Raw genomic sequence first — 12,440 nt, 5'->3', positions numbered from 1 at the left:
ACAGGCACGTGGGGCCTCGGTGTGCTGGGCTTTCTAAAACTTGCTGAAGCTGTTAAACCAGTGCTGTGCCTTCATTCTCCAGAATCCTATCATCGTTGGGGACAAAGCCCAGTGGAACAATCAAATCCAGATTCACAGGCCAGAAGGAGACCTCTGACCTAATTCAGTGCCCTTGGGCACCTGGCGAGCACCAACGCTCACCAGCTGGTCCTCATGTATGCTTCCTGGAACCTGAACTCACCGGATACAAGCCTGCAATTGAAAAGTACATGAAAGGAGATGTTTTTCCAAGTGTTTGGTCTGTTGGCTGTGGTGCCCCAGACTCCTAAGGGCAGTTTGAGCTTTCCAAGGAAAAGGGGCTCTTAGGAGCAGCAGGAGCAGGCAAAGCCATTGCAGCCCCCCCACACTCCACACGCCTGCGCACACCCACACACACACACCCACACACACACACACACAGCTGGGTGGACAGAGATTCAGCCTGTCTGATGCTGGGGTGTGGAAGAATGCCTTTGAATTTCTTTACCCCTCCCAGACAAGTACTTGTGGCCACCACCCAGGACTTCACCTGAGCCACATTCCAAAGACACTTGGGATGCCGACGCACGTGGGAAATGCACACAAGAGCAGATCCCAGCCCTCCCTCCTCCTCTGCTCTGACCCAGGCAAAGGGAGGGAGTTACCAGGGCAGAGGTGCCCCGCTGCTCCGCTCAAGCTCAGGTTTCTTCTTCCCGGCTCCCAAGTTTGCTAAACAGCACCACCTGCTGCCTCAAAATCAGGAGCCCCAAGAAAATTTACATATGGGTCAGACTTACACGTTCTCAGTCCCACCGTGCCCGAGACTCAGAAAAGGCAGAGGGCAGGACGTCCTACCGACACCCGCTTTATGCCCCGCCCCGCCGGGTCCCCGCCCACTCCGCTCCAGCCCCACCCCTCCATGCAACCACCAGTTTCCCACAGCTTGACGCTACCCCCACCACAGCATCAGCGATCCCCCCAAACCCTGCTTACCACGGATAAAAACAGGTCCTGAACCCAGACTCTGCTGTTGTGCCTTAGCACGCCCTGACAGGGAGGGGCCTGGTGTGCTCCGGGTCTGTAGGACAAACCCTTCAAAGCTCTCGTAGAAGACCCGCTGCTTGGTCAGCGTTTAAAATTGTGGTAAAACACACATCGCACAGAACTTACATTTTTAGTGTCCAGTTCAGGGCTGTTAAGTAACTCGCATTCTTGTGCAGCCAGTCTCCCATAAGTCTTTTCATCTGAAGTCCAGTCACACTTTCAACACCACTCTCCCCCCAGGGCTGACCACGGCCCCTCTCCTGCCTCAAGTTCTTCTTGGTTGCCATCCTTGGCTCCCCTGACGCCGTGAATCCCTGTGGACCTCACAGAACCTAGCCCACTAGCCCAGCCACTTCTCATTTCCCCACAGGCTGTCCATAAACACTGGTTTGTTCAGTTTCTGTCTCTACCCCTCCTTAAGGCAGTTTTTATTTCCCAGTTTTGGCACCTCCTGACAAAGAGAAGGCCGAAAAAAGGGCAGCAGCTGAGGTCTGGTTGTTTTCCCGCTGCTGCGGCTGGGAGGCACTGACCGGGAAGGGGCTGCAGCGCTGTCATCTGAGCCGCCTGACTCTCCAGGACACATAGGGGGGACTGGGCGGGCTTCGCTGAGCCCCGGAAGTGTGTGCAGATTTCACATGCATGTGGGAACACACATTTTTCTAGGGAGATTTTCTCTCCCTCTCTTCAGATTCTCAAGGGGCCCCTGACCCAGAAAAAGCTGAGACCACAGCAGACGCCCTTGGTGAATAGCGTCTGGGGCTCTCACGGATGCACCCAGATCCTTTCTTGGACAATCAAGGCCTGTGAACCACAGGATGTTCAACAGTCTCCCTGCCCGTGTGTGACCGCAGGTGCGGACCGAGTGAGCGAGGGCAACACAGCGGCAAGGACATCACAGAAGGAGAACTGGAGCCACACGCTAGGAAGAAAGGCTGCAGTGGAGTGGTGAGGGGAGGGTGATAAGTCTGCAGACATTCTTGGGAAGCCAGAGGCATGAGGAGGCTGCACAGAAAGTAACTCACATTCCTGTGCAACCAGGCTCTTAAAACTCTCTCCATCTGAACCCCAGTAACACTTTCAACACCTTCTCTCCCCAGTTCTGACCACGTCCCTTCTCATATCTCAAGTTCTTCTTTATTGCCATACATTTTTCTTTTCACTGACACCATGAATCTTTGTGGGGCCTTTCATAACCCACTCTGGCCTTGGCCGACTCCTTGAGTTCTCTCCTGGGTCTTGAGTGACCACAGGACTTTCCAGAAGACTTCTAATAATAACACTCATTATGCTCTTTGCAGACATGATCTTACCACAACCCATAAAAGTAGGTATTTCAATCCCCATTTTACAGAGGAAAAAACAGAGCCTTAGGGATAATAAGCAATTTTCCCAAAGTCAGATAAATGCAGAGCACAGATTCAAACTCAGTGCTGCCTCACCCCAAAGTGCATTCTCCTAACCATAAAATTATCCTTATTTTTTAAAATTGTGATAAATTGGAGAAAAGCTCACTTTTCTTAAGTACAGAATACACCTTCCCTCCTCCCCACCCCATCCAAGGAAATCCATTTTCTTTGGGGAAATACTAAATAAGCTGCTCAGGTGTTGGAGGGGGGGGCAACACCCCCAGAGGGTGTGCTCCCATGCTGAGAGGTGCTCTCTACACTGCCTTGTAAGGCTGGACTGTGCTGAGTGCAGGGTGTAAGCCTGGGCTCTGGACTGAATTGCTCAAGGTCATTAAGAGGTTTGAGAGATTGCAAACAGGTAAGAGGAAGGGGAGGAAAATGAGGGCACTGGTAGCCAGCCGGGGACTTTGGGGGGACAGCAGGGAGGCCTAGTGGGGATTTTACTGAGTGTGCCATGTCTGATAATTTCACTTCCCCAGGTCCCCATGACAGCTTTGGCTTTGTGGCATGAGATCGATGTCCATGTTGGAGGAATGCAGGGATATGCTGAGTTTGCCTCGTCGGGAGACAAGGAGGAGTCAAGGCTGTGATTGGAAGGCTCACCTCCACTCAGCATCCCACAGTTACTGAGCCCCCGAGGGCCAGGCCCTGTGTGAGGGCCCAGGAACAGCACCCTGCAGAGGCAGCTGCCTCTTAGGCCACTGAGGGAGGATTCGGTGGACGAAGACTAGGCTTAGGTGCCAGCCTTATGCTGAGGCGAACAGCAGATTCCCGCAAAGCTGGGTAGACTGCCCCATCCCGAGAGGCATTTTCTGGCTCTAATGCTGTACGGAGCAAGGAGTCAATTAATTAATAAAAGTACTATCACAAAAATTTGAGAACCTATTAAGTGAGAGTCACAGGCTTGAAACGGTAATATGTCCCCTGCCCTATTTTACATTAAACTGTCAAAATCAGAGAATAATATAGAATAAGTACAAAGTGTGACAGGAGGTATGAAGGAAACCAGAAAGACAGGAGATAAATGTTTGTGTGAGAGGGGAGAAATCACTTGGTAAGAGGGCTAGATAGAAGCCTCTCTGAGGGGACATATTTATGCTAAGAGCTGAGGCTCACACAATGAGACAGAGCCAACCTTGCACGCGCGCACACACACATACACACACACAAACCAAAACAGGGAAAGTGTTATTGGCAGAAGAGACAGCACGTGCAAAGGCCCTGAGACAGGATGGCCTTCTTGTATTCGAGGAACTGGAAGAAGACCAGTGTGGCTGGAGTGTGGTGAGCAAGCAGAAAATGACACTTAAATCTTCAATCACAGGGCAGGGTGAGGGTGTCTGCTGCAAGTGCCTGAGAGAAATGTGGGCAAGAATGCGAGATTTGGCTACTCAGGAAAGCCCCAGAGCCAGAAAAGGATGAAACCTGCCAGGAAAGGCAAAGGCCCACTGGGAGCGCTCAAGAGCAGCTCCAAGTCCCGCTCCATCCACTTCTATCAACCTCTACCTCCCTCCCTCCCTCCCCCTCGCCCGCCCCCGTAGATGCCTAGGTATCGCCTTTCTCTCATCTGGGCTCCCACCTAGGGAGCAAGCTTGGCGTTGGCCCCACAATCCCAGCACCCGTGGTCGGAAGCGAGACCGTGGTTCTTGCCCCGGGTTTCCGCGATCCCCTCGGTTCAGGAGGACACCCTTCTAGACTTTCCTCAGATGAAGCTGGGACGTCTTCGCGACCCTGGGCTCCCCCTCCACCGTCCCACACACACCCGGATTTGAGGCCGACCCTGAAGCCATCTCTGCCTCGGGAGAGCAGAGAGCAGGCAGAAGCGCCCTGATGCCCGGGCTTACAGTGCATCTCCAGCCACCTGCCGACCAGGGCAGGCCTACCTAACCTCCCCACCCCCCACCCCCGTTTTCTTTTCATTTACTACCAGGTCTTGTGGGACCCACAACCGATGGAAAAGGAGAGAAGGCAGCCCAAGAAACACGCCGCGAAGCGCGCGCCCACACACTGCTGGGCTCGCGCGCCCGCCCCCCGCCAGTAGACGCTGGGACCCACGTCCCCGGGATCCTCTGGGACCCTCCGCAGCCCTCTGGATTCCCCGCGTGCCCCCAGCGAGGAGAACCTCGGGGTTGCCAGACATCTTCAGAGGAGGACGCGCTGGACCACCCGAGATCCCAGGGGGCAGGTCGTGCGGGGGCGGGCCATCGGTTACCGCGTCTCGGAATTCTTGCTCCTCCGCAGGCGTCCTCCGCCGGAGACACTTAAAGAAGCCTGGGCCCGCGGAGTCCGCGTCGACCAGCCGTCAGCAACGACAGGGAGAAACCTGGCTGTCACGGCAGAAACGGAGACGCCCTGTCTTTGGCAGAAGCTGCCTGGAACCCCGGCCGCCGGGACCCGCCTATCTGCAGCCCAGCTGGCCCGCAAGTACTTTTGCGCAGCTGGTGGCGCCGCACGTCCTCTCACCGGACTTTCCCAGTCATCAGAGAAGCTGTCGACCAGTTACTTCGTCCTGCCGGTCCCTTCATCTCCTTGTGATACCAGCCCCACAGTGGGCACGTGTTCCTCCCCGCGAAGAACAGTATCTGCTTCGCGGGGACGCCGTTCCGCAGCTCCGCATTCTCCGCAAGGCGCTGGCGGCGTAGTTGGGTCGTAGTTGGGTCGCCGCGCGCCGGGACCCTGGAGGCTCCTCTGGGCCTGCTCTGGGCGTGTGTTACCTCTCTAGGGTCAGGTTCACGAGCCCCTGGGGGAGAGAATGAAGGGGTGGTGGGAGCAGTCTGGGTGGAGGAAGGCAGCACCGTAGCAGGAGCATAGCACCAAGCATGTCGACTTCTGCACTCTTTACCGGGGCTGTGAACTTGGTGGGTCAGGTTACTGAAGCTCCCAACATTGTAAAGTGAAGATAATAATATTAATAACCTACTTCTTTGTCCTGTTATGAGAATTGAATGAGACGGTGGCGGTAAAGCTCTTAGAACAGTACAGCTCCGAGTAAGCACACCACCGCCGATGGCTGCAATAGTGATGACAGTCTGACTCCTTGGAAGAGTCAGGTGCATTTACTGACAACTTACTCAGCCTAAGCCCCCATGTCACCAGTGTCCCAGGCTGGTTTGCAAAGGAGGACAGGCGCTCAACACATGTTATCTTACTGGAAAGAGCTGGAAATAGTGGTCAATCGAGTCGCAACGAGCACCTTACAGCCCAGATTGAGGTGTATAAATACTTATGTCTGCAAAAAGTGACTAGAGCTCCCCTGAGAAATCACTGATTGTGGGTCTGGGGTGGAAAATATTCAAAATTTTCTTGGAATATTTTCTCCTGCCAGAAAGTAAAGAAGCTATCAAAGAGCACTAGGGTTGTATGCAAAGATCTCACAAACTAAATTGGCTCCTACAGCTCCAAGTTCAGACATTTAAAAAAATGTTTAAATGTGCTCAAGCAAGGTATCAGTCAGACATACTTTTGGTAATGTGATAGTCTCTGACTTACTATTCACTGTATTTTCTTTTTATTTTAGATAGAGAGCAAGGGAGGGAGAAAGTGAGGGAGAGAAACATTGCATCCCAACGTAGCAAAATGCATTCTGTGAGAAACCTTACAGAGACCGAAACCCAGGCATGTGTCCTAACCAGGAATTGAACAGGCCATCCTTTGGTTTGTGGGATACTGCCATGCAGGCCAGAGCAAAGGCCAGACATTTTTTTAAATATTTTCTTTAAAGATTTTATTTATTTGTTTTTAGACAGAGGGGAAAGGGGGGGTTGAAGAAAGGGAGAGCAACATCCAATGTGTGGTTGCCTCTCGAGTGCCCTCTACTGGGGGCCTGGCCTGCAACCCAGGCATGGGCTGTGACTGGGGATAAAACCTGCCATCCTCTGGCTCACAAGCAGGCACTTAATCCACTGAGCCACACCAGCCAGAGCTAATTTAGATTTTTATTTTTCAAAAATATGGAGAGGATGAGGAACATGGTAATGACACCATGAGGATGAAATTAGCAAAATGCATTCTGTGAGAAACCTTACAGGACAAAAAATCCAGTTTTCCAATTTTAAATAATCGCAGGAATAAAAAGAGGGAGGAAGAAACTACAGATTAAAAGAAACACAAAAGACAAAATAACTGTTCCAGCTATCTAAACTTATGTAAAAAAAAATCATTCCCAGCCCTGGCTGGCGTAGCTCAGTGGATTGAGCGCGGGCTGGGAACCAAAGTGTCCCAGGTTCGATTCCCAGCCAGGGTACATTCCTGGGTTGCAGGCCATAACCCCCAGCAACCGCACATTGATGTCTCTCTCTCTCTCTGTTTCTCTCTCTCTCTCTCTCTCTCTCTCTCCCCTCCTTCCTTCCCTCCCTAAAAATAAATAAATAAAATCTTTAAAAAAAATCATTCCCATACTTACTGTCTTAAAACAACAGCAACATTACATTTTCTCGTGAGTCTGTACTTTGGGAGGGGCTCTTCAGGACAATTCACCTTTACTCCACGGGAATGACATCAAGGTTTGGGATCGGAATCTTCACTTCTATATCACCTGTTGCCATGTTTTATTACAGTCAGCCTTGAAACGTCACTTAGCTGTTTCATGTGACTAAGGCTGTCTCCCAATTAAGCGGCTAGAGAAAAAGGGCTGGACTATACGTGATTTTTTTACATTCCACTTGATGCCCAGGTACAATGGTCTAAATGTGCTTCCCTCCAATTTATACGCTGAAACCGAATCACCAGTGTGATGGTATTTGGGCATGGTCAAGTCATGAAGGAAGAACCCTCATGAATGGAATTAGTGCTCTTATAGAAGAAGCCCCAGAAAGATCCCTCACCCCTTCTGCCATGTGAGGTTACAGCTAGAAGATGCTGGTTATGAACCACGTGGTGGGCCTCCACCAGACTCTGCATCTGTTGGTGCCTTGCTCTTGGACTGCCCAGCCTTCAGAAATGTGGCAAATAAATTTGTTGTTTACAAACCACCCAGTCTATAGTATTTTGTTACAGCAGCCCAAACGAACTAAGACACCAGGTCAGGGCTTTAATGCAGTAAGCGTTCAATAAATATGAGATGGTACATTAAGGTAGATATCCCCCTCTTCTCTAAGCCTCTTCCCCCCTCCCTCTTTCCTAAGGCCCGACCAATGCTTTATAAGTAGATGGAGAGACAGAGTGCTTTACAGAGAAATGAATAGTTGCAGTGAATAGTCAGCACAGGATTTTTGCAGAGGCTAAAGCTTTTATTCTAACTAGGAGTCATTTTCCTTCTGAAGATAGTTCTGAGTCCTTAGTGAAGAGGATGGCCTCATTGATGCTCTCAGTGATGTAATCTATGTTGCAAGCGTTGATGCAGGTGAAGTTAATCCGACTGTTCTTGGGGATGTAGATATGTTTCTTCTTGACCATGTATTCCACCTGTGGCACTGGTGATAATCCTAGGGTCTCAGATCCTGGGGTGGCCACCTCTAAGTCCCCTCTAGCCCAAGGTGGATTAGGGGGGATAGGGAGTGTCAGCATTTCGGTGGGGGCCACAGCCAGAGGGGTCTTCAAAGCAGCTTCACTTTCCTCAAGGAAGAATACAAATCTGGTGTGAAGCTAGGGATTGGTCACCTAGTCAGCGAAGTTTAATATTCAAATACAAGCCCAAGGTCAGAAAGGAGAGAGCTATCCCCTCCTAGATACTTACAGCTGAGTCCAAGGTAGCAATGGGTCCCACTCTGGTTGGTGATGTGATCCCAGCAGCCAGGGGTTCCCAGGAGCCGGAGCTTCTCCTTAACCTTTTCCTTAATCAGCATAATGTCCTCTACAATCTCTTTCAGACTCTGCTTCCTGCCAAAGGAAGGACAGCAAAGAATTAGAGTGTGAGGTCTGCCCCTGCTCCCAACCTCCTCATTGCCTTTCCACTCCTCTACCCTGCAGAAGCCCCCAGCCAGAGCGCTGCAGGGCACACAGGTGGAGCCAGTTATGAACCGGTTATGAATAGGAGAAAAGCTTCAGCCTGTATTAATTCAAGCAAGCCAATCAGACTCTTAGCAGACTTTGCCAGAGCAGCAAGCCCTTGAGGCTTCCTAATCTCCTGCAATCTGGAAGAGCTCAAATAATTTATCAGCCTGTGTCCCCAAAGAATGTCCTATTACCTACTTCCCTGTAGTAAGGCAAGTGTTGGCATAGTCACTGTCATAGGAACACAGTGGGTCCTCAGTAATGTTGATGAATGAATGGAGTGAAGGGGCAACAGTGGCAGGAGAGAAGCACCCAGCAGAATCCTGAGGATCGGGACGTCTGTAGGTATCCAGAGGCTCTGCCCATCCCTCCCTGCCCCCACCCTTCACCCTTACCAGGCCTCCTGCAGAGCAGAGTTACAGAGGATGGAGGTGATAATGCGGGCACCGCAAGTAGGAGGGTTTAGCCACAGGGCCAGAGCTAATTTCACCAGCTGGGAGAGGACGCACAGCAGGAGCTGGTTGTTGAGCGCCACCACGACTAGGAGCCCCACTCCTTCATCTGCAGCATTGGGAGAGACAGCCTCGTTCTCAGTGTCCTCCACCCCTACCGGGGCTTTCCCTGTCACTCTGCCTCCAGCCTCGAAGAAGAGCAGGGTACCCTACAGGGCTATCAGCCCAGCCCAGCCAAGCTGGTGTCCAGGCCCCCAGAAGTCGCCAGAGGCTCAGAGGTGGAAGGGATTAGAAAGAGAACTAATCTTAACCCCTCATTTTATTGATGGGAAACAGGGCCTGAGGGGAGAAACAGCATAATGGGCACCAGTTTGACTAACTGAGCTAAGATGATACCAAGAACCCAAAGTCTACCTCTCCTCTTGGGTCTCCATGCTGCGCGCTCTCTCTCTCTCTCTCTCTCTCTGGAGGTCTCAGCTCTCTCCATGGGGTAAGGGATGTCAAACAGCACTCTCACCATGGGTGTGGCGCCACCTCAGCACCACACCTCCTTCTCCCTCCACCCATACCATACCGTAAATGCCAAAATTCTTGGACAGCGACTGGCTGCAGAAGAACTCCAAGCCTCCAGACACAAAGTATTGTAAGAATCTAGTATCTTCTTCCACGTCACCAGTGAATAAACCTTGACTGGGAATGTCAAAAAATGGGAATATCTGCTTCTTCTGTAGGAGAAAGGAGAAGGAGAAGGATGAGACCAAGGAAGGTGATGGTAGAGGGAAAGAAAAGCCGGGCGAGACGTCGGGCTCACCTTCATGGCGGCCATCAACTTCTCCCACTGACACTGCGTCAGCTTGCAGTTGCCCATGTTCCCGATCACAAAGACACAGCCATGCGGGGCCTGCTGCAGGAAGAGACTGTCTCGTCAGGCACTGCCCGTGCCGAGCAGTAGTGGCACCAGGGTGTGTGGAGGAGAAGTTACCCTCCACATGGGTTCCTACCACAGGGCTAGACAAATCCACGCCTAGAAAAGGCCTTGGATTATCAGAGGGGTGGGGAGGAAAGGAAACTAAAACTGTAAATCAGGTCTGGGGGGAAGGTCCTGAGGGGGGCCCCTCTACCTTCACCACGTTGAGGAACATGTCGGGGTCCATGCACATCTCCTTGGAGTTCCAGAAGCAGTGTTCATAAACCGTAAAGCCCAGGTCCTGGAAGATGAGTCCGTGCTGTTCTGTGGGAACACAGGCCCCCACCAGCTGGTCCGTGGGCAATGGAGAGGTGTAGGCAGACACAACAGGGAACGGGCCTGAGGGTCACTGGGTGAAAGTGGGGCCGTGGCAGGAAGAGGACAAGCGTACCCCTGCTTATCCCCCATTTGTCATGACAGGGAATGAGAAGGACAACAGTGAAGATTGTAAATGGGGTGGGAATTAGGAACAGGGGACAGGGATCTTCTGTCACCCTCATCTTGCATAGCACTCACCTCTTTGAGAAGAAATGATGTAAACTATTTGAGAATCCTGACGCCAAGTTTTGAGGAATTGGGCCCCAAGTTGGAAAGCGCCACTGTCACCAACTGTATGTATACCCCCTACCTGCCAGCAAAATGTAAACAGAAATAACAGGTTAGAAGATTAATGGTGCCCCAGCTAGTGTGGCTCAGGGCCCATGCCTGGGTTGTGGGCCAGGTCCCCAGTGGGTGTGTGAGAGAGGCAACCACACACTGGTCTTTCTCTCCCTCTCTTTTTCCCTCCCTTCTCACTAAAAAAAAATAAAATATTAAAAAAAGAGTAGTGGTGAAACTAGTGCCACCTTAGATTCAGGGCCTTCTTTTCCAGCCAGAGCTTGCATATCAGCAGTGTGGGCTGGCGCCAGGAGCATGGGTTCTGGGTTCTGATGCTGGCTCTGCCCTTCAGGGACAAACTTTGGACTCTGTGAGCCTCAGGTGTCTCCCTTGTCAGTGCCAGGGGGCCCTCCGCAGTCCCTTTCAGGTTTAAGGCTGTGCAATCTCTGACCTCCACTCCATGTGTCTGGGTGAGCAAAGAACAGGCCCTTCTTCTCACCCTGTTCTCCATGATGACCCGGCTGTGCCTTCCAAAGAGGAGTTCCAAGCAGGCCTGGATGAACGCTTTCATGCCCTTCACCGGCACGTACTCATAGTTGAGGGAGGGGTCCTGCGCAATCTGCAGGCGGGCCTTGTGCACCACGGGAGCAGCCCAGGGCTGGCCCTCGCTGTTCATGCAGACTGTGAGAAGAACCGCAGAGGGCGCTCTGGAGGCCGGGCCTGGGGGCTCCGCGGACTGCCCGACAACGCTCCATCTGTCCTGGCTTTCTCAGGGTTTTGGAAAGTTGCCTAGGAAAAGACAACTTTCCTTTTTTCCTCTCTTTTATAAAAATAATGCGCTGTTAGTCGACATGTGTAATTTTTGTCTTTTTAAAGACAACGGAAACCTACGCCATTTTAAAGGGTAAAAATTATATATACAACCTGGGAGTTACAGATACCTGAGATTAAACAAAGGTAACGTTGACTTTCAGAGTGGCAAGGGCTGGCTGTGCATCGTAAGTGTCCATTTTGGGAACCATTCTTGGCTGAGGAACGGAGCGGGAGTGGAGGAAGAGGCCGAAGAAAGTGTCGAGACCATGCAGGCCCCGCCCAGTGCTGGGGAAGTGGATATACCAGAGCTTATATCAAGTAGCTGGAAGCCCCCAGAGAAAGGCAGAATGGCCCAGGACATTCTCTGCTCTTTTCCCCACTGGGCAATTTGGTTAACAAGAACAGACCTATCTCCCGATTCCTCTGCGGCGATGGAATACTGCCCCCTAAAGGCAATTACGATGTACTAAGTCTTAGGCATCTACCTTTATAGGCCAGGAATATCTTGTTAGGGCTATCGTCTTGTTTGAAGGCCTTTAACAAGAGGCCTTCCATCTTCTGGGCTAGAGGCACATCCAAGAATACTGAAAGGGTGGACATCACTGGGATGAAGGTAGAACCAAGACTATGACTCCACTCCTGTGTCCTCTCCTGCTTCTGGCCAAAGCCTTCCTCTAAGCCCGAGCCACACAGGCCTGCCTCTTCCCAGAACCGTGGCAGCTCCGATGCAGAGGCCCCAGACAACTGGTCACCAGAGCAACAGAACCCAACTCCCTGTCTCCCTGGTTGCGATCCTCAAGGACTATGGGAGTGCTCTGTGGCACTTGAGGAGAATCCCTTGAAAGGTGGGTGCCTGGGCGAGGGAGTAGAGAGGACCCGGAATTCCCAGCACTCCTCCCTAAATCATTGCCTTCTCTTCTCTGGCTGCAAGTCACCCAATCCAAAATAGCAAGTCAGTTTAGAAGGTAGGGCGGTCCTGGCTGGTGTGGCTCAGTGGACTAAATGCCGGATTGCAAGACAAAGGGTCGCTGGTTCCATTTCCAGTCAGGGTACATTTAGCTTGGGTTGCCGGCGAGATCCCCAGTAGAGGGCGCATGAGGGGCAACCACATATTGATGTTTCTCTCCCTTTCTCCTCTCTCCCCTCCCCTCTCTCTAAAAATAAATACATAAAATCTTTTTTAAAGTAAAATATATTTTTAAAAAGTAAAGA

At 51.6% G+C, this 12,440-nt stretch overlaps 1 protein-coding gene across 1 annotated transcript; it reads right to left on the bottom strand.

Moving 5' to 3' along the window:
• Positions 1-6,864: 6,864 nt before the first annotated feature.
• On the bottom strand, positions 6,865-12,224 carry GOT1L1 (glutamic-oxaloacetic transaminase 1 like 1). Its single transcript, XM_028527075.2, has 9 exons — positions 11,714-12,224; positions 10,915-11,096; positions 10,335-10,446; positions 9,973-10,082; positions 9,663-9,755; positions 9,426-9,576; positions 8,795-8,960; positions 8,143-8,285; positions 6,865-7,879 (listed from the first exon to the last, which is right to left on the bottom strand). The coding sequence occupies exons 1-9, from the start codon at positions 11,826-11,828 to the stop codon at positions 7,713-7,715; spliced, it is 1,239 nt and encodes a 412-aa protein (XP_028382876.1). The 5' UTR covers positions 11,829-12,224; the 3' UTR covers positions 6,865-7,712.
• Positions 12,225-12,440: the final 216 nt, after the last annotated feature.

Source organism: Phyllostomus discolor, chromosome 11, assembly GCF_004126475.2.
Source record: "Phyllostomus discolor isolate MPI-MPIP mPhyDis1 chromosome 11, mPhyDis1.pri.v3, whole genome shotgun sequence".
NCBI classification, from domain to species: Eukaryota; Metazoa; Chordata; class Mammalia; order Chiroptera; family Phyllostomidae; genus Phyllostomus; species Phyllostomus discolor.
The sequence above is the reverse complement of the archived record's forward strand: the minus strand, read 5'-3'. Positions and strand labels throughout refer to the sequence as shown.

What these genes read in the sequence shown, in the direction of transcription:
- GOT1L1 (XM_028527075.2), bottom strand. Translation starts at nt 11,828, where the DNA reads ATGTCCACCCTTTCAGTATTCTTGGATGTGCCTCTAGCCCAGAAGATG. An exon ending in GGGTCATCATGGAGAACAGG is followed by an intron (nt 10,447 to 10,914) that starts GTGAGAAGAAGG and finishes TTTTGCTGGCAG; the next exon opens with GTAGGGGGTATACATACAGT. An exon ending in CAAGAATTTTGGCATTTACG is followed by an intron (nt 8,961 to 9,425) that starts GTATGGTATGGG and finishes CCAATGCTGCAG; the next exon opens with ATGAAGGAGTGGGGCTCCTA.